The 25,065-nt window shown below is 34.4% G+C and overlaps 2 protein-coding genes across 6 annotated transcripts in view; one reads left to right on the top strand and one right to left on the bottom strand.

The window, feature by feature from the left end:
- Positions 1-6,044: 6,044 nt before the first annotated feature.
- On the top strand, positions 6,045-8,479 carry LOC116337824 (UBX domain-containing protein 4). The gene is made up of 6 exons (XM_031762748.1): positions 6,045-6,254; positions 6,462-6,596; positions 6,662-6,838; positions 6,909-7,126; positions 7,197-7,909; positions 8,023-8,479. The coding sequence occupies exons 1-6, from the start codon at positions 6,173-6,175 to the stop codon at positions 8,207-8,209; spliced, it is 1,512 nt and encodes a 503-aa protein (XP_031618608.1). The 5' UTR covers positions 6,045-6,172; the 3' UTR covers positions 8,210-8,479.
- Positions 8,480-8,745: 266 nt separating this feature from the next.
- LOC116337823 (probable serine/threonine-protein kinase kinX) overlaps positions 8,746-25,065 on the bottom strand; it is a 35,317-nt gene continuing 18,997 nt past the window's right edge. For 4 of the 5 annotated variants that reach the window (XM_031762744.1, XM_031762742.1, XM_031762747.1 and 1 more), the window contains 7 exons: positions 17,857-17,903; positions 17,225-17,379; positions 12,526-12,635; positions 12,323-12,437; positions 12,125-12,258; positions 11,842-12,042; positions 8,746-11,597 (listed from right to left, as the gene is read on the bottom strand). In XM_031762744.1, the coding sequence (XP_031618604.1) occupies positions 9,257-11,597; positions 11,842-12,042; positions 12,125-12,258; positions 12,323-12,437; positions 12,526-12,635; positions 17,225-17,379; positions 17,857-17,893 (3,093 nt within the window). In that variant the 5' untranslated portion in view covers positions 17,894-17,903 and the 3' untranslated portion in view covers positions 8,746-9,256. Of the gene's footprint in view, positions 11,598-11,841; positions 12,043-12,124; positions 12,259-12,322; positions 12,438-12,525; positions 12,636-17,224; positions 17,380-17,856; positions 17,904-18,235; positions 18,255-25,065 lie in introns of those variants that run through there. The other variant, XM_031762746.1, reaches the window with a different exon arrangement.

The following is a 25,065-nucleotide window of genomic DNA, read 5'->3' as shown; positions in this document are numbered from 1 at the left end:
AATTCACAAAAACTCGCTCACTCTCACATTTACAAACACAATTTAAATTAAATTTTCCAACTGAAATATAAATAGTCTGTCGACGGGAATAAAGTTGGATCCAATGAGAGTAGTAAACGAAATGGGAAAGAAAGAGAAATAAAAGAGCGGACTGTGTGTGTGTCGCGTAAATGGGATAGATACTAGGTGGAATTGCTAAAAATTACGATGATAATGAAAAAAATGACTATTGCACTTAAGCGAGTTAATAACTGAGCCATTTTATGTGCATGAAAATGTAATTGTGCCACAGCCACTCACTTTTACAATTCAATGAGTTTGTGTGTGTGTGTGAGTTGGCAAAAGAGCAGGCTAAGTGATAAAGAGAGCAATGATAGTGGTAGTTTAAATAGAGGATTCAGAAGATTCAATGCGTAGAACGCTCATTTATTATCATAACGAAGAGTCACATCCACATTCAAAACCCATAGCATCAACAAAACGTTTTTTTTTTTTTTTTGTAGCATCGTTTTTTCTTTCGTTTCAGTTTTATGCAAATAATATGGTAAAATGGCATTTTCGTTGAACATTTTATGCATTGTTTGTTTTCACAATTGTCTCTCTTTTACGCACGAACGACGTGTAATATGCACACTGAGCAAATGAACACATCGACAGAAGCCGTAAACGATGCACCGAGAAAGAAGCAAGAACAAAAAGAAATACACACCACCATACGACGACAATATATAATAGTTTTGTGTGTGTGTGTGTGTGTGTGTATATAATATCAAATAAAAAACCTCTATCGAGGTGAAGAACGAGTGACGAAACCAAAATTTGAAACCCAAAATTTCTGATATCAATTTTGTGACGAAAATAGTTGGTAGATATATTTTCTGTGAACTGTTAATATAAACTTAATATACATTTGTATATTCAAAACGTAAATGCCGAACGGTAACTTTTTGGTTTTTGGCCAATTTGGCCACTCCAACTTGAAAATTTTGGACTGCAAATGACACCATTCGATAGCTGGCTTTGAGACCTTTTCAACGATATGCATATGTCCGGAGTGTGTCACATGGAGGCAACCCAGTGACCGTAGGGACAAAAGTCAAAAAGTGACTTTTGCAGGCCACCCACGGCCAACATGGCGGCCAAATCGAAAAGTTCCGGAACAAAAAAGTCTTAGTTTTTTGTGTACTTTAATCAAAGAAAGTTTCAAAAAGATCAGAATCGAGTACGCAAAACTGCGCACAGACAGACAGACATTTTGATTTTTCATAGAAATTCATATGAAATTTTTAAAATAATAAATTTTTCGAACGGATTAACCGATTTCGACGTTTGAGGTATTGTTGGAATGGTATTGAGCTTTAGAATTTGAATATCAATGTTTCAGGGGTCAATGACCTCATTTAGTGCCATCTATGGTCATGAAACTGAATTTTGACCCTTTTCTTGAAATGACCATATTTTGACGACAGGTGAACCGATTTTCAAACTTTTCAACAAGGGCTTTCCAACCATACATCAACCGGGGCCAACGGTCTTCTAGGTCTGAATTTCTTATATTACGTGTATATATAGCGAGTTCGACTTTTCAACACACTAATGTGATTTCGTCACTCGCGCGAACTGCCGTCCGCTGTGATATATGAAAAATTGACGAAACGAAGCGCATTCGCATTTGAAATGGTGTTATATTGAAGAGTGAATGTCGAAAGCGATGTCAGGCGACAGAAAATTAAGTGAAAAACAACGCGGAATAAAGGAAATTATAACTTTTTCTGTCTGTCTATGTATATTAAAAACAATGCCGAAGCTTATGTGTGTTTTGCGGGGGTGGCAGCAGCAGCAGTATTGCGATTGTTAAAATGTATATTGCCTCATCGCCAACATGAAACTGAATTCGTTTATGTAACAACGAACACCACGAAGAAGAATCCAACCAACGAAATGATATTGGATGAGTTGATGGGAAACAGTACTATGCGCTGCGTACGGAAAATGGGAGTATGAGACATTGTTAATGACAGTCATAAAGTGAAAATGACCGAATTAGCTCCAGATTAAAACTGACTTCGGTTGAAATGAGTATGTTGCTCTTTTCCGTGCTTAATGCTCCACAATTGCTTACTCGTTCTTGTTCTCTCTTTCTTTCTCTCTCTCTCTCTCTCTCTTCATTTTTAAATGCTCCCATTGCCATTTTAATGGTATTACTTTGTAACGTTACCCATTTGAGCAATGAATGACAAAATGGGGGAGGACCTCGGTAAAAGTGTATTTTGATTAAAAATAAAATAGATATTTAGCGAATGGAAGTGCGGTAAACAAAAAGCAACTCAACGCAGGCAAACATTGGTGCGCTTTTACATTTTCATGAAAATTGTAGCAATGCATCTTTTATTAACATTACAAACAACTCGAACCAAAAAATAGAAATATCTACACCATGTATATTTTACTGTAGCATGCACACAGTTTTCCCGATGTCAATTTATTTTCGTTTATTATGTATGTTGTGTAGTATAACAAAAATCATGTACAATGTTCCATCATGCTAATTTTTAATTATTTTTCGCCGATCTTTCCAACAGCAATTTGGATTTGTATCTCTTTCGTTCTTTTTCGCTTTCAGGCATTCTGGAAACATAACGTTTGAATTATGGCACCTAAATGCGTTAACAAAGTCGAAAGCAGACACCAATCTCTTTCTTGGCGAGTAGTTGAATAGGCAAAATGAGAACCAAATGCAATCAAGACACAAAAAAAGGACCAGCTCAACAACAATACGATACGCGATACGTATACATCAAAATGTAAAAGCAAGAGAAGAACGATGATTATATAATATGCAAAATACTACACATTTTGCCAAATGCGGTTTTTCATTCATTTTGTTGCTTGAATTCTAATTAAATTTCCCTGCAGATATTAAAATGAATCACAATTCATGACCAGTTTACGAGTTAAAATGAACTGCTTGCACCAACTGTGCTGAGTTTGAAATTGACGAAAGTTTTCTTGTGGAATAAAAACAACAACTTTGATTAAAAATTAAAAGTCGGTATAAATGTCTAAATTGTATTGTACATGAGCTGAGAGTTTGTTTGTGGCAAAATTGCTCCCGATTCAAATGAATACAGAGTATAATACTAGACACAGTATACTAATAGATGGTTGTTGAAAACTGTGTGTATTTTATTCGCACACATTTAATTTCTTATTTTGAAATCGGTTTTACTTTTTTGGCACAAAAGTGTCTTGAATTGAATTCATTGCACATAATGCTCGAAATGTTCAATTGCATTTGATAAATGTTTTTGGGTGATTTCATTCAAAATCATGTTCACTTGGTCATCTGTTATTTGTACCTTTCGATATTTTCGGTTTAGTATTAATTCAATTGATTATGAATATGAATTAATCAAATAATATGCCATCCACAATGTTATTACACAGAATGTGATGTTTTTGAATGATTTATTTTTTATAGTTTGTGTTTCAAATGTCGTGTCGTCACATTCGAGTTTAGTTTAGTTTAAAAGTCGACGACGCTACCAGATTGTTGGTGTAATGAAACAATGACATAAAACTACAAAGGACGTTGTGATGATGCGGCATAGAAATGGATATGTATATAAACGGAAAACTGGCATACTTTGGCTGATGAAGACAATCTGCATTTAGATGGTCGTTTTGAGAATCAACATTTACATTTCATATGAAATGAGTGAAACAATCACACAAAATAAATACTGTCGAATAAAACTTAGTAATATAATGAATAAAAACAGAATTGCTGCACTGCAGATACCTAGGCAGTTACACATGCACACACACACACACAAATCAAATCAATTCGAATGCAAAAGAATTTTGAACAATTTTTTTGTGTCTCGTTGAAATTTCGGTTGTTGTGTGATTTCTCCCTTTTTTCTGGTACATTTTTTTGTTATTGTTGTCATTCGGCCTTTTTTCATCACTTCAACTTTCCGTCGGATCGTTTGATGTTCCGATTACGATTGGTTGATTCAATGCAAAAAATATCATTGTTACGCTGTTCGTTTTGTGTCATTTTCCATCATATGTGCAATCAAGGAACGGTGTTAAAAGTCAAGTCACTGCATTTCACTGTTTGTTTTTCTTTCAAATTTAAAATGTATTTCTTTCAGCCACAGTGATGAGCGTACACAAGCAGCGGTGACAAAGTTTTTAGCGCGTGATGTTTCACATCAAAGTAAGAGAGAGAAAGTTTCTCCATATGTTGCAAAATTTGCTTAAATTGATATTACCATCAGCGAACATAATGCAATTGATGGAGTGTGACATTTTCGGGGCCGCAAATTACATTTTTACAAAATTCAAGGCGATTTATCATACATTTTAAGCTCTAAGAACATGACAAAATAGTCATAATGCCAATAGATTTGATACACTTTTTTCGAATATACAAATCATGGATTACGCATAATATCTCGCAAAAGGGCTTAATAAAATACTTGATTTTTCTTTGCGATGCCACACAAACGCCAATAATTCATCTCGATTGAAAGCAAAAAAAAAAATGTCGAATTTATAACAGATCAAATACCACCCCATCAGTCGTTGCAAAGCGGCTCGGCAGTGTTATTTGTAACGCTCCACGCTGATTTGATTGCTTTTTATATATAAATTTTGTATGCATATCGATACAATATCATTGATTTACATCTCGCGTTTCGTATGTGTGTATTTTTTTCAACGGCAGCTTTTTTCGCCAAGTTTTATTTCTCAAGCACTGTATATGTGCAATTTTTCTCATTTTTACATCTGGCTAAATGTATCATATCTACAATGATATACACTGTGCAAATTTCCAATAGAACAAATGCAAATAATAATCATAACCAATCGTTTTAATATTCACCACACAGAGACACGTATACACGCTAGTATTCATTTCAAATGGAACGATTTCATTTGTTATTTACCCCAAAATTTGCACCCGAGCCCAAGCCAAACATTTCGAGACAATGCACACACATGCTCGGTTTCAAATGCGTTCAAAATCTCTAACCACACACCGTTGCCGCTGGTTTTGTGTGCCTTTTGCCTGGTGCTTCTCGCATACCAACAACAATTTGTACATAAAATCAATCAATACAATATGCATTTCAATTCAACAATAATAATAATATTTGTTACTAATTTGCGCCCCCTGAAGAAAAATGCATCAGTGTTAACTGGCAGCGAAAATTCATTTAACTGTAAATTAAATGTGTTATAAATAATATGTAACCTGTTTCTCTCGATCAACAATAAAATGACAATAAAACGCTACATTATGCATACCTATTAAGGGATTTTAATGTGATTATTTTGCAACGTGTATGTATGCAAAAAAAGGGATAGGGGTTATCGAATTCTTGCAGATTGTGCGTCAGTGCAAAGCTAATGGACATTTATGAATTCATTTTTGTATTCGCAAATAGTTTATTTTGGATAATTAAAATGCAACACTTTTTTTGAATCCATATTTTAACCACTTAATTTTGCATAATGTTTATTAGTTTTTTATGCATATGTTCATATTTTTTATACTGGTCGATTAGTGAAATGGCAATAAAATCTGCGCACTCTTTTTGATAGAGTATAGACTTTTTTTCGGTCATGAATTTGCAAAAAAAAATTAACAGTATATTTTACGAATATGTACTGCACAATTAGATTGACGCTGAAGAAAATATCGAGCATTTAAATGATTTTAAAAGAAATTCAAAAAATGAATAATAATAAAAGATCCACGCGCAAATATCTACACTGTCACTTGTATAGAATAATAATAACATTGTTTGCAATATGAAAAATGTCCATGAAATTTTCACTTTGCAAAAATTTATTTTGAATTAAATTTCCAAAGTCGTTGTTAAAGTTTAGTTTGTAAATCATTCGAATACATGGTTTGAACAATTGCTCTCTTCAGTTGAGACACAATCCAAAAATCTTGAGTGCAGGCAACTTCGTTTCGGTTGAAACAGGAGTGTGTGTGTGTGCTGACATTGACACTTATACATCATACAATTTACTTGTGAATTTGTATTAGACAAAGCAAAAACCTGTGTGGTTATTACTAAAAAACACGAATTGTGATAAGTGCATTAACATTTAATTTTCGATAAATTCGAGTTTTTCTATTGTGAGTGAAATGAATTGGTTTGCAGGAAATATAGCCGAAGCGGTTGCTTTGTCAAAGGCAAAAAATTCCATTTTCGTCGTTTATTGTGAAGGTAAATTGAACACGTCATATTTTTGGGTTTGGACAAATACAAACAATGATATTCCACTCCAGAACAATCCATATGACATTTGGCATGTGAAACATCATGAATAATTTTCAAAATTTTTTGTTTGCACTTTTACTCATTTTTATAAGCTTTTCATTTGAACATGCATTTTTTTGTACTTTGACCGATATACACATATATATATTAAAGGTAATGATGAGATGTCGACAGCATTTTCAAAACTTATAAATGACGAGATAATACGTAAAAAACTGGAAAGTGAGGACTTTGTTGCCATTAAAGTACAGAGCGATAGCGAAGCATACATGCAATTTGCCGCAATATGTAAGGTTTCACACCATAACAATGAATGAATAGAATAAAATGGATTCTATTGTTTCTGTGTGTAGATAAATTAGTGCCGTTGCCATCATTGTTTTTCATCGGAAAAAATGGTGCTCCAATCGAAATAGTCACCGGTGTCACAAAAACAGTTGATGAACTAAGTAGCAAAATTGATGGTGTATTAGATGGAGTTAAACCAAAGCCGGCAAGCAGTGCTGCCGCATCGGCTGATCTCATTGCAAGTAAGATGGAATAAAAATTGACGACAATCATTACCACAATAAGATACATAAATTTTATGAAATATTTCAGACGAACAATCAGCATCGAATGAAGATTCCGAAGTGGTGTGTGAGAATGGCGTTTGTTACAAGCGTCCCAAGCAAAATGAAACGGAAGTCACCTCTTCTACCGGTGAAACATCGAGCGATAGCAGTAATGGTTCACAATTGACAAATGAGGAGAAATTGGCTCGCGCAAAAGAACTCATTGAGAGAAAACGTATTGCAAAAGAAGAAGAAGATGCGCGCGTAAGTCGAATTAAATTTGATTGAAAATTAGTTTTTTATTCAATATTGGAAGTTTGTCATATCATTTTAGTTGGCCAAAGAGCGTGAATTGAATCGTCGACGTATGGGTCAAGATTTACAAAATTTTAAGCAACGTCAAGAGGAAAGCGAAATGAAAAAATTACAAGAAGAACGAAAACGCGATAAAATTGAAGAGCAAGCTGCACGTAAACGAATTCTTGAACAAATTGCACTTGATAAAGCTGAACGAGCACAACGATTCAATGCGAATGTTAATCCAACATCAAAACCAGAAGAAACACCAAGCACATCCAATCCCATACAACCAATTGCGTCGGACAGTGCGGTTGCTCGTATTCAATTTAAAAAACCGGACGGTGAAGTTGATGTTAAAACATTCGAAAAAGATGTACAATTCTCAGTAGTTCGATCATATGTTGATGAGAACATTATTTCGGCCAGTTCGATAAGACAATATACAATGGCCACAACATTTCCACGTCATGAATTCAATGCTGATGATAATACAAAAAGTTTACTAGAGTTAGGTTTGGTACCATCATCGGTGATTCTCATTTTACCATTGGATAAAACTTCGAATAACAAATTACCGTTAACAACAACGTATGGCATTTTCTCAATGTTAACAACAATCTTTTGGGGACTGGTCAATCCAATGCTAGCCGCTTTTAGTTATGCAAAAAATTTGATATTTTCACGCAATCGCAACGAAACCGGTACTGCAAAACGGGCCAACGAAGAAGAACTCAACCATAATGAACAGTTAGTATTGCGGTTTTTGTTTTCGTAGGAAGGGAGGGAGAGAGGCACTTTCATATCTTCATTTTGCAATGATAATTTTGATAATTATTCGATTCTTTTTTTTTCTCTTGCAGAGCCAAAAAACGTATTCTTCGATTTGATAAACAATCAACGTCAACGGCATCAGTTGATTCAAAACAACAGGGTGGCCCATACAAAAGAGTCGGCGGCACTGGTTCGAATATTCATCGTTTAAGCGATACTAAAGATTCTGATGATGAAAATAACACATGGAATGGCAATTCAACTCAACAGCAATAATTTTATGTTTTTTTTTTTTGTTGTTCATTCGTTATGTTATATTATTATTACTAAAAGTAAATTATGCACAAGAAAATGGTTGATTGCTCTTTTTTTAATGTGCATGTTTTTAAAAATTGGTTTAATTTTCTCTGTGTAAAAAAAGTGTAGCCACAATAACAGCAACATCCTCCAAAATAGGTGATTAAATTCAAATTACCTTAATTAGCTTTCTCACGTGTCTGATTAAAAAACTAAATAAAAAGAAAAGAAAATGCCTGTTGATCAGAAGAGTTTTTTTTTGTCTGTTTTTTTCCTCTTTTTATTAAATATTATTACATTATCCTCTACGTCTACTTATATCGTCCATCGTTTCATTAGATTTTACATTTCTATTGTTTTCAGTTTATTGGTTGAGCGCACGATCACACAATGAATCGCACTTTATCGATTTGCGCATCTTAAATAGCAACACAAATTCTTTGTATACATTTTTTTCTCTCATTTTCATCATTATTTCCATCGCTGCTGCCCTATATTCTTTCAATATAGTTTCGTTTTTTTTTTTTTACTCTTTATGCGATCATTCGACGTATCTCTTTCGCACTAACAAATTGCACCGCAAATTTAAAACAAAAAAAATATTATTACATACGATTTACGATACATCGTTTATCACCTTGGTTGAGTATTGTTTTAAAAAAAAAATCCCCTCTCTTTCTATCTTTCGTTCTCGTTCACGCTTTGAAATTGTCTTAAAAAATATTTACACAAACGGACGGGACAACGGCTTTTTTAGTGTGAAAAATACTCCTATGCTGTTCTCTCTCTTTATCTCTCTAATTGATTTCGCATTTTGATTTAATCATATGGATTTAGTCGCTTCATTGTTTTTTTTTTCTACTTTTGATTTTTGTTTCTAACAAATTTCAAATCCATTTTTTAAATCCTAAAACATAAATTAAAATTGCTTTGTTTTGAAAGATTTTTTGTTTGTTTGTTCGTTCGCTTTATTTCTTTTGTTCATACGTTTGGATCTATTTTTATGTTTATTTTTTTGATTGTCACCTAATATTCGTATTCATCATCATAGTATTGAGATTGTTGAGGCGGTCGCTGTTGTGGTTGTTGATTTTGTTGTTGTGGCTGTGGTTGTGGCAATGGTTGTTGCTGATGCTGGTGTTGTTGTTGCATTGTTTGCGGTGCTTGTCGAATGGGAATGGCAGTTGATCGATATTGCGATGGTGCATGTGATACATCAGAACGTGCATATGGATTGGCGCGATCGTATTTGTTTAGAGAAAATCCAATCGGTGATTCATGGCTCAGTGGCTTCAATGTTGGATTCAAAGCATCATTCAATGTCACATCATAGTCATTTTCACTGTTGAAAATTTCATCAAGCGGACTGCGTGGCGATTCGATTTGTGGTTGTTGTGTTGTTGTTCGTAAATCATTTGCAATGCTCGATGGATGCATTTGTTGTGGCTGATGTCCGACACCATAAGGGGCGTTATTTGTACGTGATATTGGTAATTGATGGCCACCGTATAATTGTACATTACCAATAGCTGCTGCTTGCGCCGATTTTGGTGTACCATGAATTTGTGCACTTTCGGTTGTATAATCAGATGTTGTGAAGCCAGCTCCAACTGCTTTTAGTCCACGCGGTAAATATGGGCTACCGCCACGGCTTGGCAAAAATGGTCGTTTCATAACACGTACATATGGTCGTGTTTTTGTGACCACCGTTGTATCCAAATCAAAATTATGCGGTTCATCATTATAGCTAACCGGTTTGAAGCCAGATGGTTCACGAATCATTGAAATTGTATCTTTCGGCAAAATGGTGTAGACATCTCGTTCTTCTGGTTCAGTGTTTGATTTTCGGAAGGTATCATCGGCCGTTCGAACATTCGATAAACGATGAAATTTGGTTTTGAATTGTAAATCTTGTTGCGATTGTGGTGGTGAGTATGGAATTTTCGTTTGAACATCATCTTGATGTAATGGTTTTATCATTTCTTGATGCTCTTGTACTGGTACATTTGACCGAAAATCAGTTCGTGTTGGTATCGTTTCGGGTTGTTGTCGAACATCTTCAACTTTTGTTGATCTATCGTCGATCTCTTCGTCCGGATAATCGGCCAAATCTGAATCGGGAATATATTCATCTTTATTGAAATCCAATGCGGGTCTTACATTCGATTTGACCGTAACTTCTTTTGGTTTTTCATAATATTCCTGCGTTTTGATTGGACGCTGCGATTGATGTTGCAATTGTGATTGTGGTTGTTGGTGTTGGTGTTGGTGTTGCATTGCCTCAACTTTTGGTAATGTTGAACGTTGTGGTTTGATTGATGTTACTTTTTCTTTGACATCGAACTCTACATCTTCCAATTCATCGGTGTTGAAGTTTGTTGGAAGTTTTTCTTGTTTGAGCGGTGTAGATGGCCGTTGATCACGTTGACTAGAAGGAGCCGGATTGCTCTTTTTCATATCGGCCGTTTTATGTTTTATATCAATTTGCGCTTTTTCCGCTTCATAGTCATAATCATCGTAGATTTCATCGTCGGCTATTGGTGTGGTCACTGTTGATTTGTCGGTGGATTTTTGTGGTACATATTCGTATTTTTTCCGTTCATTTGTTGGAACGGGTCGATTGATTTTCGGTGGTGTACGCGGTCGATTGAATATCGATGCAGCTGCACTTGAAGATCGTACTTTTGGCACAATTTCCGATTTGTTATCGTGCAACGGCCGCTTATATGATCGATCATCATAGTCATCTTCACGTGGATTTTGTTTTTTCGGATAGTCTTCATATTCATCATCGTATTGTGGTCTAGATCGATCCGAATTTGGTCGTCGTTTATCATGCGTATTTCGTCTACCTTCATCCACTGAACTTCTACGATCATCATCAACCGACGTTGTACGACGTTCATCATTCATTTTTCGACGTTCATCATGTGTTGATCGTCTATCGTCTAAATGACCACGATCATCTTCGCTCAACGAACGTCGATCGTCATACGAATTCTTTTCATCATTGTTGTATGTCTTTCGATCATCATTCAGTGATGTACGGCGATCATTGAATTTGCGTTTACCACTTTCGGCTGGATCATGAGGATGTTTTCGATTATCTGAATGTGGTCGACGCTCTTCGATATCATCGGTACGCCGATCATCGTCATAATGACGTTTATTTTCATTCGGTCGCTTTCGATTCCGATAGCTTCGTCGATCGTATTCAAAATCATCATCACGATTTCGATGACGATACGATGAACGCTGTTCATACGAATAATCATCCTCATCATCTTTATAGTTGGCTCGAGGTGGGTTATCATATTCATCATCATACTCCGATGGTCGACGATTTCGATTTCGATTTGCTTTGCGTCTGTATTTTGATTAAAATAAATAATTTATAAACTTTAATTGAGTTTTTGGCATCTTATCATTTATTTATTTTTTTTTTTGTTTTCATGAAAATAAATTTGCATTTTTCTTGAATAATTTTATAGTTTTTCATTCGCATTCGAAATCATTTGTTTTTGATTTTGAAAGTTTATTTTTCACAGACGAATTTTAATTCATATCATTTTTAATTTTAAAAAAATCGTCAAAAATTAATTAACACAAACCTCCGGTTCATTCTCTCCTCAACGTAATCATCGTCATAGTCTTCGTCATCATAGTAGTATTCATGTTGTGGTCGCCTTCTACGAGTTGGTCGTCTTGCTTCAGGTCGACGTCGTTCAGGTGCTTGGCTTGTTGTTGATGGCGGCGCAATGGTTGTTGTTGTGGTCGATGTAGTTGTTGTCGCCTTGTACAAAGCATCATTTCTAAAATGAAGAATTAACGGAACGTTCTTATTGAATATCGATAAAGAAATGACAAAAAAAAATGTTCAAACACAAAAATTACCTAAACCAATATTTGGCAGATGCTTTACAATTCACCTCTGAGACAAAGTGACAGATGAATGATTTTTGATCGAAAGCAGTAAAGTTGGCACATAAGAAATCGTGACGAATCCCATAAACACAATGATGATAAAGCTAAACGAAATTATGTAACATTTGATTGAGCACGTCTTATTTCAAATTTCAAAAGCAAACATACTTGACAACTATATTTGATGGAAGCATAGAAACCGTCGTGCAGACCATCACACTTGAAATCAATGTCATCACTGTCGGGAACGGAGTTCAAGAACGGATACGTTGACAGATTGTATCTGTGCAAAATTAAAAAAAAAAGAAAAAAAAACCAAGAAACAATCAATCAAGGTTATAAGTATACATTTCACTGAGTGAAATACTTACCCATTGAGTTCTCTTGGTAAGTTTGGATCCCAAATGTAATCAATCTGTGGTATTCCGGTTAATGGTGGTTTGGTCGCTTCTTCCTCGGTTGGTTCACCATCATCTTTTTTCTGTTCGATGAACATGAGATTCAAGAAAGAAAAGAAACAAAAACATTTAGCATTTGCATTTTCTACATTATTTTGCAATTGTCGTTCAATTAAAATGGAATTTTTGTATTTCGTTTTTCTTTTGTCTCATCAATTAAATAAAATAAAAATAGAAATACACCCAACACAAAAAAATTTACAATAATGAATATTATTGCAAAATATGGACACACAATAGGAATTATAAAATAATTTAACTTTGATTCTCATCAAAGTGGTCAGTGTGTGCACTTGGCGGCCTCAAGTTGTGCCAATGCACAATTATTAAAATATATTTTGTGCATGTTCACCGTTCAGCCACCATACCATTGTACAAACATATTTACAATTTTTATATTTTGATTTCATTAAAATTCTTTAGCTTCTGTCTCTTTCGAACTGGTTCGCTGCAATCAAAATACCTGTATTTATATATGACGCTTGGCCAATCGCTTCGTTATTGCAATCTTTTTTATTATTTGTTAACTTTTCTCTTCTTTTCGGTTCATTTTTTTTTTCGTCCACTGGCAATATGAGTATGTGTGTGCGCGCCTCAAGTTGCCCATTGTGTATGCTGTTTACGATGCGTTACCTATTCAAACATTCAAAAAATGTTGTACGCTTACATATCTACCATTTCTTCTACCGTTCGATGCTTTTTTTTGATTTTCTGTCTTTTTTTTTCTTTTAAAGAAATGCCACTTGCAATCGTGTGACGATGGTCATTTTGCATACTAATTAATTTTCAGTTAGCGCAATCATCATAGTCGATCAACAACGGCACTTGTGTATTGCGCACATATTTTCGTGTTGTGCTTGACTTTACGAAGAATAAATATGCCAGTAAAATAAAAGACAGACAAACAAATTGTTCTGTTTTTATTTATGAACAAATTGATGAAATGCAATGGGAATGTTTTCCCAACGAGAGTCGTAAATAATTGAATATGATCGAAGTTATTTCTGTTTTCTAATCGTTTCAATTCCATCTGATTCGAATGGAATATAAAGGAAATAAAAATAAAAATAAACAAATTGCAAAACGACAATTGTTATTTAAAATATATTTGTTGAAAGCAAACGAACGTAATTGGATTTATGGGCTAGAATAAGTTATAGCACGCGCGTTTGGAAAGCGCAATTGCTTTTCCATCATCGAAAAAAAAGAAACAACGCTACGAACATTATTTACATGTCAAATATTACAGCATTGTGAGATATTCAGTATTCTTCTTGCATACTGCGGGAGCAATAGTAGCTTCTATAGTGTCGTGAGACCAGTCACAAAAAGCAATGACTTAAGAAAAAGAAAAAGAAGAAAAAACGACGAAAATCACAAATTTATTTTATTAAATAACATTAATAAATGGCATGGTTGGATTTGTGTGCTGGTTTCATTATACCTATAAAGCCATTGGCCGTTGCGTTTTAACCAGCGACAAAAGAAGAAAATAAAATAAAACCGTATAGAAACAAATTATTGCAAGTACACCACATAAAAGACACAAACCTAAGCCCTGGTATTTATGACACTCGTATCGAGTACGTGATGCTCTTTGTAATATGACACGTTGGTGGCATGGCCCAAGTTCCTACAATTATTTTACATTTGATCTTCATCGAAAACGTGCCAGCCAACCATCCAACCACACTCATCAATGCGGAATATTAATAAATTATGCAATTTCGAATGAAATGTTGTCGCAAGTCAACACACATCTTGTTCGAGTGCAGTTTGCTTTAGTACAGCTGATTCTCGATCATTCATAGCCATATCACAGATATTAATTTGGCTCCATCGTTGCAACATCAAGAATCAAACATGCCCACTTTAAAATTGAATAAATGAACGAAGAAGAGAAAAGTCAACAACAAAAAAGAGTAAAATGCTCGAAACGTTTTTATTTTCTGAAGATTGAGCAAATAAAAAACGAGTTACGCTCTGGTTTTCTGTGTGGATATTCAGTTTTCTAAATGCTACAATGTTGTAATTAAATCTCAATAATTGACAAAGAAAGTATCAATGACTCGAAAGTGCATCGTCATACAATTAGAGTGACAAGAAAACCCATACAGCCATCGCTTGTAGGAGAAATACATAAATTGTGATAAAATCGATTAGGTAATCAATAAAAAAAAAAATTAAAATGAGAAAAAAAAAAGAAAAATAGCACAAGCTTTGGTTATTTAGTTTTTTTTAGTTATGTAAATTAACGGCGAATATAATACTGACAACGAAAACGGCGACAACGTCATAGAGTATTTAGCGGTGAGCACATGACAGCATCAACAGCAACCACAGTAACCGCTGTGACTAGTGGCATATATTTCTAAAATAAAATCGAAACCGAAAAATCGTTGCATTTGTGCTAAAACCCCAGCACTTCATTAATTGAAATACATTGTAATTGGTTCATGGCATATTGTGTATGTGTGTAGTGTGTGCGCGCGCTTGCAAACACAGAGGCCGTACATTGGCACTCTCTGGCAAAATTGACACATCGTGCACCGTAATCGAACCGGGCGCTTGCTTTTTAATTCATTCGAACACACTTTTGCATGTGTCTCTCTCTCTCTCTATACGTATGTATCTTGTGAGCATGTTATCAATGTAATTAATAACATTATGTTCCGGTTTTGAAATTTTACTTTTCGTTTACTCTATCTTTTGTTTGCTGTGAGGTTGTCTCTTTTCAACACACACATATGACTCCCCTTGTTCGATGGACTTAGATTATTTAATGCCGTTGAAGCAGCATTTTAAAGCAAACGAAAAAAATAATAATATTTATATATAAACGTCTTCAGCACACCGTTTCGTAATAATCGATTAATGCTCATGGCGAATTATAGTAGTGCTTCTCATTAATTTCAGAGAAATAGTAATTTTGATTAAACTCACTTTTACGGATAAAAAAGTGCCTTATGAACGCATCATGAAATGAAGCTAGACACACGTTGAGAATCGATCTAGATCAACAGAGTAACCGTTTCATTTACTTCAATTTTTTTCTTGCAAATGTTTCACCTCTCTAATTTATAGCGCGAAATGATGAACTTTTTGACAATGAGAATTGTTGCGGAAGCGATTTGTAACGCAGTCACGTACCAATTTGTGATTCACACAATAATATGAAATCGTTAGTAATAACAGATTCGATTCGATAGTTCAGTCGTTGATTAATTGCACATTGTGGCAATATTTACAAAGTGAGCGAAACTTTATGCGCATCATTGAGTAGTTTTCATATGTTTCTCCTTCTAAAATGTCTTAAAGACTCAATGGGCCGAATTAAATTTCAATTTGTTCGCTCACGATCCATTAATATAATTTCATAGAATCGATGCGATGAAAGAGTGAGAAAATCAATTGTTTCCCTTTACTTTCTCGATAGAGAGATTTTTTTTTTAGAAGATACATAATGATATCTCAGACTTCTTCTATTTGTGCAGAAATTTACTGTTGAACGGCAAAAGGAGTCATGAAAAAAGACCGGAAATATTTGCAATTGGTTCCGTGTTTTTCCCCTTTTGATAACTAAATCATATTTTGACATGCCGATGCAATTGAGAGTGAGTCGGGAGGAGAGAAATAGATTCGAACTACTTTAAATGATTTGATCGACTTCGATTTTAGTAAAATCCCGTTGATGGCAATTCAAACGTGATATTTGAATTGGTTCAAAAAAAAATTATTGAAACATTGTAACCAGAAATCGATAATGATCATAATACTGCTAATTTACTATCTCAAAATGGCCAATGTTGATTGCTCGACTTTCGAAATTACTTTTTTTTTCTAGTTTTAAACTACGATTACCATTGCAGCATTTTTTTCGAGAAAAAAAAAAGATTACCCAGAGTAATAGTGAAAGTACATTTAGTGCACACACAGAGAGAAACGAAAAAAAAACCAACAGAATTACACCAATTATTTTATTTGTGTACGCTTGATTTGCTTAATCTCTCTATCGACATAATTTTGGCTGTTGTTTTGTTTTAACCGAAATTTATATAAACCGAACTGAAAAATATGAATGACAATATTTAATGCACATCGGAACTTTTTACATAATCAAACCACAAACACTTTTTTGGAATGCACTCCAAAATAATTTTGCGGAACTATCGTCTTGCCCAATGAAAGTTATCTTAGTCTTATGTTCACGAGAAAAAAGAAGACGAAAAAAACTGTATAAGGAATCGAAAAATAGCGAAATATCATCGCAAAAGCAAAATATATGGTGTATGTAATTAGTTCATTGTCGACCTCTGTTTCATGCAATTCACATTCAACAATACTATCTTATACATGATATCTAATCTTGTTTAGAAGCTATACCGATCACATTTTTTCTTCTGCTAAAAATCATGTTATTGTACTGACATTTACTCGGCGGCATACAAAGATGAAACCCATGATTAATAATCATTCAAATTGGATAAAATTATAATTTCTATATTGACATAAATTGTCTGATAAAGGTCATTGGTGTAGATATTCGACTCTGATCGATGAATGGATGAAATTTAAGGCATTATATGATTTGATTTCTTTTTAGAATACTCACCTCATCATCGTTTAATGAATCTGCATCGATTGTGGTCACCGTTGTCGATGTGGTCGTCGTTGTTGTGGAGGCTGTTGTTTTATTTGCATTTGATCTACCGAATATCAATGAAGTTGCTTTAAGTGCATCAGCACATCCTACGATTCCGATTATGGCTGAACACATTGAAAAGAGAGATAGAAAAGAAATGACATAATTATTGGAAAAGCGATGGTATTAGAGCAACAAAACGATACAAAAAAGAGTGACATTTAAAGCCAAAACACATCATAAAATTCTCTTGAAGATCCAAACAATAAAATGCAAATGTCGCATGTATTTTGATTTTGCAGTAGAAATGCGCCAAATGCTGTTTTATAATCGCGTAAAGAGCATCGAATCTATTTTCGTGAAACTTTGATTGCCTTACTGCATTGATATACCTTTAACCAGTCACGCAAATTGACTGCTTGCATCTCCAAATCTAGGTTAAACTCTTTTTTATTGCTCTCATTTTCAAGAAACGGATTCGATTTGTGATTTGTCCTCGCGATATACACATGATCAAACATTATCACATCTCTTGTGCTCACGTGCGAAACGAGAATGATGTGAAATGAAAAAAAAAGCAACAAATTACTGTTTTGACTCACCTGTTAATAATAACAGCCATCGCATGTCACTTCTCATTTCCCAATATCTGTAAAGAAATAAAAAAAATATATACCACCACGAAATAGATCCAAACGATTGATGGCCGAACTTATAACTTAGTACTTATTAGTGCATTTTCAAATAACATATGTTCAAAATCCAAAGTTGACATTCACAAAACGAAAAAAAAAAGAAATAACCATATAATAAGACGATAAACAAAATATTTTTTTTCGCTTCGTGATTGGAGACATTGCGTTGAAGACCTTGGTTCAATAAATATACAAAACTTATATATTTGGTGTTTTAATGTTCGGAACACTTTTTAGTTTGCATACAGTTTCACGTAAATGAACTTTAATTGGCACACCGACTCACATGATCTTTTCACACTGCTTCGATCATTGTCTTCATTATTTCTCTTCGGCTAGCAGTGGCATGCGGATACTGACTTTAGCTTCCTGTACCATTCTATAATAACTTTATTGATCACTTTTATGGTTACTTTTTATATTGCATATGAAAATAATTTGATCGAAATAATTGATATATGTTGAAACAGTTTTTGATTCTTGAAAATCCAGATCTGAAGTGGTCAAAAACTCGAATTCTTCCGCATCGACTGGCGGATAGGAAAAAACAAAACAATTGGAAACCTGCAGCCGTTTTTAATGCACTTGTGAATCAATTTAACTGGGCGACGATTAACGAGAATTTTTAAAATGCACTGAAATTTAAAACCATGAACAATTTGGTTTTTTTCTTCTCTTATTCTATTCGGTTTTGACGATGTAGGAAAAAAGAAGAATTGAGAATACAGGAATCACCCACATCGATTTTGAAGATCGATGTGAATGGTTCAAGGTTTCAACACGAAAATAACTATATTTGCATAAAATTTCAAGCAAACAAGAAAAAAGAAGAATTGTTTAGGTTGATATGGATTTAATTTGGCCGTCCAATCACATAAATAAAGAATGAATATTGAAAATTGATGGTTTACCGTCAATGGATGATGGCAAAATGAATTCCAATAAAAGTAGAAGAAGAAAAAAAAAAACGGTTTATCGATGTGCGTTGCGTTAAAAACGAGTATACGATGTGCGGCCACAATGTAATTATTGCTATTTTAAACCGGTCAGCTGTCACAATACCGCTCTAATGTACGTTCGATGTAAATTTGTGGATGAAATTGGAAGTGGTCGGCCATTTAGTTGGAAATGTGCGCCATATCAGTTTCGATTTATTGTTATGCATTCGGCGGTGAGCTGAAGGTCGACATCCAAAAGCCGACCACAACAGTGCACACAAGCATGTGTTGATGATGATGCGAACGAAAAAAAATGCGTATTTTGCGCCAGTTCAATAATTCCGGCCTTTCCGATTACTTTGGCGTTTCGATTTGACAGTCAATTTGTCATTTCCCTAACTATTAAAAGTTCAGAAGCAAATAGCATACGTAAGAAAAAGAAGCCAAGCAATTAGCCGGAATGAATTATTAAAAATGGCAAAACAAAAATCAAGATTCACGTTCGTCACAGACTGCACACAAATCATTTCACAGCTACAGACAGTTTATCATTTATCACGCTTATAGAAAGGTAAAAATGACATACAGTGAAAAAAACACACACAAACTCACACTATTGCGAGAATAATTCCATCGAGAGTAGACAAATCAAGCGCATATGTGCGTTCGCACTAACTCTATTCGCCGGTGAAATAGAATCGATCATTTGCCTACCGGTGGGGAAATCAAATGAACAATTATCGTCAACTGATCTCAAATAAAAAAAAGCACAGTTTATGGATGTTGCTCATAGAAATTCCATCTTGCTGTCAACAATCTTCCAATCGTATACATACATTGTAATGCAACAATTCGTGTGTTGATGTTGTCGGGTGTGTGTTTTTCTTCATCTTATTTTTCTCTTCAGCACGCAATTTGACTTGTGTCGATTCGTTTGTGTGCTGAACAAAAGACAACGAGCGAATGAGTGCGCACACAAATCACACATTGAAAGAGTAGCTAGATTGAAGTGAAAGTATATCACACATACAGATTTTTATGTCTTTTAAATTAGCAGCTGGTTTTCGCTGGTGTATTGCTATGGTAGAAGTTGTTTGAGAAAAATTAGCAATTTCGTTTCCCGATTCGAATCTTTCAAATTAGAGAAAAAGAAGAAGCAGTAGCAGCAAAAAAAGCGAAACCATTTTTGTTTGTATGGTTTTGCATTCATATCAAGTAATTTTCCAATTGCCGGTTTTCCATTTGTCAATTTTTTTTTATTTTACTTTGGTGAACGAGAGATCATTCATATTTTCGTTTCAGTGATTTTTCGCCTTCAATTGCAAACATACTTATGCTACTGCTGCGTGCTGTCACTACAATTACTACTGCTGTTGCAGCTGATGTATTGAGAGCATGAAATGTTTATTTTGATCAAGCATTGAATTCCGGTTATACAGAGTCATCTGCGCACAGCTCATTATCCAGAACATTATTTATTTTTTCGAATATATGTGTTTTGAATTGCTTTTGCGCGCAAGCATGACATTGCTGACATTTGTGTCGTTTATTTTTAGCACCTCATGAGGCCATTAAACATTTTCTAACGTAAATGAAGCATTTGTAATTAAATTTCATTGGTTCCAGAAATATTGCCCATCATATTTTTATTTCAATTCAAATCGGCATAGCATCGACGGTGCCAAAATTTATAATATCCACCCCACATGAGAAACGAACATTTATACGAATCAATTAGAGTTGCACAAGGCGTCAAAGATGATTTGTGCTAGGAAATGCGTACCCCGATATTGGTGAAAACACACACGTTTTGCTGTCAATCGAGTCTTGAGGCGGCAGCAAATTAGGTGTTCACATGAAATATTTGCAATTTCTCCGTACATTAAATAGCCGAAAAAAAGCCGTGTGCTACAATTTTTCTTTAAATAAAACTTCTATCTTGCACTCAAAGCATGGAAAACATGTTTTGCGAAAACTTCATTTCAACAATATTGCAAATGAAAAGAAAATGATAAATTGTCGGTTTGAGATTATTTATTAAGTATATGATTTAAATCCTAACCCACGCATCTATATGGGGTATATACTATATGTGGAAATTGCATAAAAGTGATCATTTTCGCATTTATGTTGCTGTTGTTTTTCTCTTCTATTTTAATTTCGGAAAAAATTGCGATTATGTAAGAAACGTAAACACTTAATGTACCATGTGTGGATTTGTTTCATTTGCACGACATATTTTCAAAACGATTGCATGCCTAAACTGAAGCCGCCTCGGAAACTCACTTTATTGAGTGTCGTTTTAAATGAATCTCTCAGTGAGTATCTTTTTTTTTCATCGTTTAAACTTCATAGGCATCGCAAGGCGCTCTTTCTCTCACGCTCTATGCTTCCATATAGCACACATATCAAATTTTGTGATTTTGGATTGCTTGCAGCAGTTGTATGTTTATGCGGCCACTTTGAAGGCACACACTAAATTTGGATCGATGCTACAGAACATAAAAAGAAGAAGAAGAAGAAAAAACGCTCTCGAACCCAAACTCACAAAAGAGACAGCAAACGAGAAAGAGAGATGTGGAGATCATACATTGTCGAACATCATTGCAGCGCATTGCACACCATATTTCAAATTGATAAAATTGGTTCATGAGCATGCCAACAATTTACGTGTACGTGATGGAGGCAATGTGGATATTGCGAACAATTGCAAATGCAACTCTTTAAAAGCAACACTAGTTATTCATTATTCGCCATTCACATTCAGGAAATCATTGACACAGAATTTGCTCGCCTTTCAATCGTGTCTATACACATGGTATCTCTAACTTACTTACTATACACTCACAATCATTCACTCAATCTTTCATTAGTCGATTGCTATTATTATCGCTTAATGTGTTCCTGCCATTTGAATGGTGAGCGCTCGCGAGAAATTTCATTCAATTTCGTACAAGTCTCTCAGTGTACTTTTGCTTTTATTTCATTTTATTTTTTTCTTCCAGCATGTGTATGTGTTTTCCATATGGATGAGGTGACAATATTCGGATTTTAAGTGGTGTTGAGCTCTGTCTCCACATTTGGATGATACAGGTAGAGAAAAGGCGCATGTGTCGAGTGCATTTGATGAGATTTTAATTGAAATGCGGATTTGTACAGATTTTTTTGTTCGTGTTTCTCTCTCTCTTTCTCTCTCTCTCGGCGTGTTTATAAAAAAGCCATTTTGAAATTGCAGATTTTATTAATACTCAATAAATAAATAATTGCATCTGCGCCATGATTTCGATAGATTGGCTGTTAAAATCAAATGTTTCGTATTCGGTCATAGTGTGTGTTCCATGGATTTGCCAATGCAATTGGTTTGAATGAATCGTATTGGAATAGCTGGGCAAAAAAAAATCGCATAAAAATGAAGCAAATTTTACTTGTTTGAGCTCTTGAATTGGACTGTGCTTGTTTTGATTGTGTGAGATGCGATTGAAAGAGTGTGTGCACTGAAAACAAAAGCGCACAAGAAAAATGTAACATTTTCATATCACTGTGAGCGTATTTTTGTGTTTTTTTTTCTTCAATGTGTCGAAGGAAAGAAAAGTGGTATATTTGAAAATATGAACGTCACCTAAAGTATAAAATGTATCCGATTCAAGAAATTGTGTATTTGGAAATAATCATAATAAATTGTAACAAACTGAGTGTTTGAACATATTGATTAGGCCAAATATGCACGTAATTTCGAAGCGAGTTGAATACCAACGACCAATTCATGTATATATCATACTCTCTTGCTCTCACTCTCATTCTCTGGTCTGCAAAATAAGGTACAAGTATGTGTGTGTGTATGTTTATAAATTTGTGTGAATGTATACGACCGAACGTACTTAATGTGAAGGACGTCAACTGTCTAGTTAGATTGTAATCATACCAGATCCAGTAAATCAACCAACCAAAGCGACAAAAGTAGCCAAGAAACAAGAGCAAAATATTAATAATCAACAAGCAAAACAACAGTAACGGCTGCACCACCACTACAACCATAACGCAAAAGAAAATGAAAGATAAATACGCTCAAGCACACACTACAATAAAAAAAACTGTTGAACAAATAAAAAAACGAAGTTGGATATATTTTTTTTATTTGTTTCGTGCTTTCAACGCTTGATGTGAAGTGCAATTGCAATGCAAACATTACATGTACATTCAAACTCTCGTTCACACTCATATCTGGTATGGATTTTTGTTGTTGTTGTTATTGCTCTCCGCAATTTTTCATACTCATTCGCAATAGTTATTGAAAAAACTCGATTACGATCCAATTGGCTTTCAATCCAAGATCGCCAAACATTTTACAAACTTCGCATAATATATTTGCATCGGCCGTACGGTTTAAATGTACGTAAATGAATGCATGTATTTGCTTATGGCAAGTGTAAACGCACATGTGTGTTTGTGCGCGCATGGGTATGGATATGGAATCAGGGAAAATGGATAAATGAAAAATCGAAACATTATTTTATGTATTTCTAATTGGCTGGCTGCTTCTATTTTCTATTTGAGCGCACAACCAATTCGTAACCATATTATTCTTTACTGCCCCTCAGCAACAACAACATTTCAATCAATGTACATACGGTTTAACGGTATTCTAAGGCTACACACACAATGTGTGTCTCTTTCGTATGTGTATCAGAAATAAAATAAACATGAGGCCATCGATGATTCAAAATAAATTTAATAAAAACACACATACGAATTGGCCAGAAGCAAAATGAGCCGAATCAAATGAAAACAAAAATTTGATCGTGATGAGTGATATCATCGAAAATCGATAATTAAGTTGTAAATTGATTTAAATCGATCGAACATTGGATGAGCCATTCCTATATAAAATATTTTTTTTTTTTTTAAATATGCTAAAATAAAGCGATCAACGTGAAAATGAATGAAAAATGAATACAAACATAGCAACTAATTTCGATGTTCGAACCGAATGAAAATAACATAATGAATGGATTCGTGGTTCCATTCATATTGTATCGTTTAATTGTTGATTGTTATTATTTAATCGCTATGCTGACCAATATTATATTACATCAGCATATGGAAAATAATAGTAATAATAATGGCATGCGAAAGGCCATTTCTATGTGAATGCACTCATATATCCAGTCAACTTGTGCGAATATGAGTGCCATAAAGAATGTGGAGTAGCACTTTGAAATGATCAAAGAGTTGGAATTACACTGAGAGACAGAGGCAGGGAGAGAAAAAATATCAAACACATCACATCGCAAACTTTATCATTATTGTTGTTGTTGTTGTTTTTTTTTTATACCCATCAACAGCTGACGCGCCATTTGCCAACTTTGAATGCATCATTTTTCGATAAAGCACACACTAACACAGACACGGGGTGACAGACACACATGCTGAAGAGAATGTAAGCGCAGTGCAGCGCAAAATAAATAACAAAGAATGGTACATGCATGAATACTACAGTTTTTATCTAATCCGGCATCACCTATAAAGATCATGAGAATGATATCACACAACAATGCCGCATAAATAATAATAATAAATTTGTGCTTTTTTCTGCCATTTTAATTTGTTATTGTTCGTGTTTTCATTTTCACTGATGTTTATAAAATGCGGCAATTGACCATCTACCTGTTGTTATGTTTCTTTTTTTTTTGTTTTGCTCCATGAAACATCGAGCTTTGACTCTTGCCTGCGAAAAAAGACAGCGCGACACACACATTTAGAGAGAGAGAGAGAGAGAGAGAGAGAGAATGAAACCATGCACAATTTTTAAGCATATACCTTAAGACAATAGACTGGATCGCATTTTAACATGTGAACAATCAAACGAAAGGGAAAATGTTCTTTTTGTGTGTGTTGTCTTTGTCGAATCGAGAACCATCACTCTTAGTTTTTATTTCGTATCATTTTGTTGTCATCAACATTTTTCATATGAATTTTGCATTGTAAAATATTGCACGTGATTAAAGTTTTGGCGGAAAAAAGCCAATGCCTCCGAAATGTTGTCAATAAAAATGAAGAAAAAAAAAATAAATGACGTTGTAAAGCAGCGTGTTACGATTATATCTTCAACAAAATGCTTTCTTCTCAATTTTGCTCATAATGCGTATATTCACGGCGTTGTCTAAACCCAGTAATGTGC

This window comes from Contarinia nasturtii, unplaced genomic scaffold (assembly GCF_009176525.2).
Source record: "Contarinia nasturtii isolate CC-2019 unplaced genomic scaffold, AAFC_CNas_1.1 Cnas_scaffold_285, whole genome shotgun sequence".
Classification (NCBI taxonomy): Eukaryota; Metazoa; Arthropoda; class Insecta; order Diptera; family Cecidomyiidae; genus Contarinia; species Contarinia nasturtii.
Note: the sequence above shows the minus strand (reverse complement) of the source record. Positions and strands in the feature narration are given on the sequence as shown.

What these genes read in the sequence shown, in the direction of transcription:
- LOC116337824 (XM_031762748.1), top strand. Translation starts at nt 6,173, where the DNA reads ATGAATTGGTTTGCAGGAAATATAGCCGAAGCGGTTGCTTTGTCAAAG. An exon ending in ATCGGCTGATCTCATTGCAA is followed by an intron (nt 6,839 to 6,908) that starts GTAAGATGGAAT and finishes GAAATATTTCAG; the next exon opens with ACGAACAATCAGCATCGAAT. An exon ending in AAGAAGAAGAAGATGCGCGC is followed by an intron (nt 7,127 to 7,196) that starts GTAAGTCGAATT and finishes ATATCATTTTAG; the next exon opens with TTGGCCAAAGAGCGTGAATT.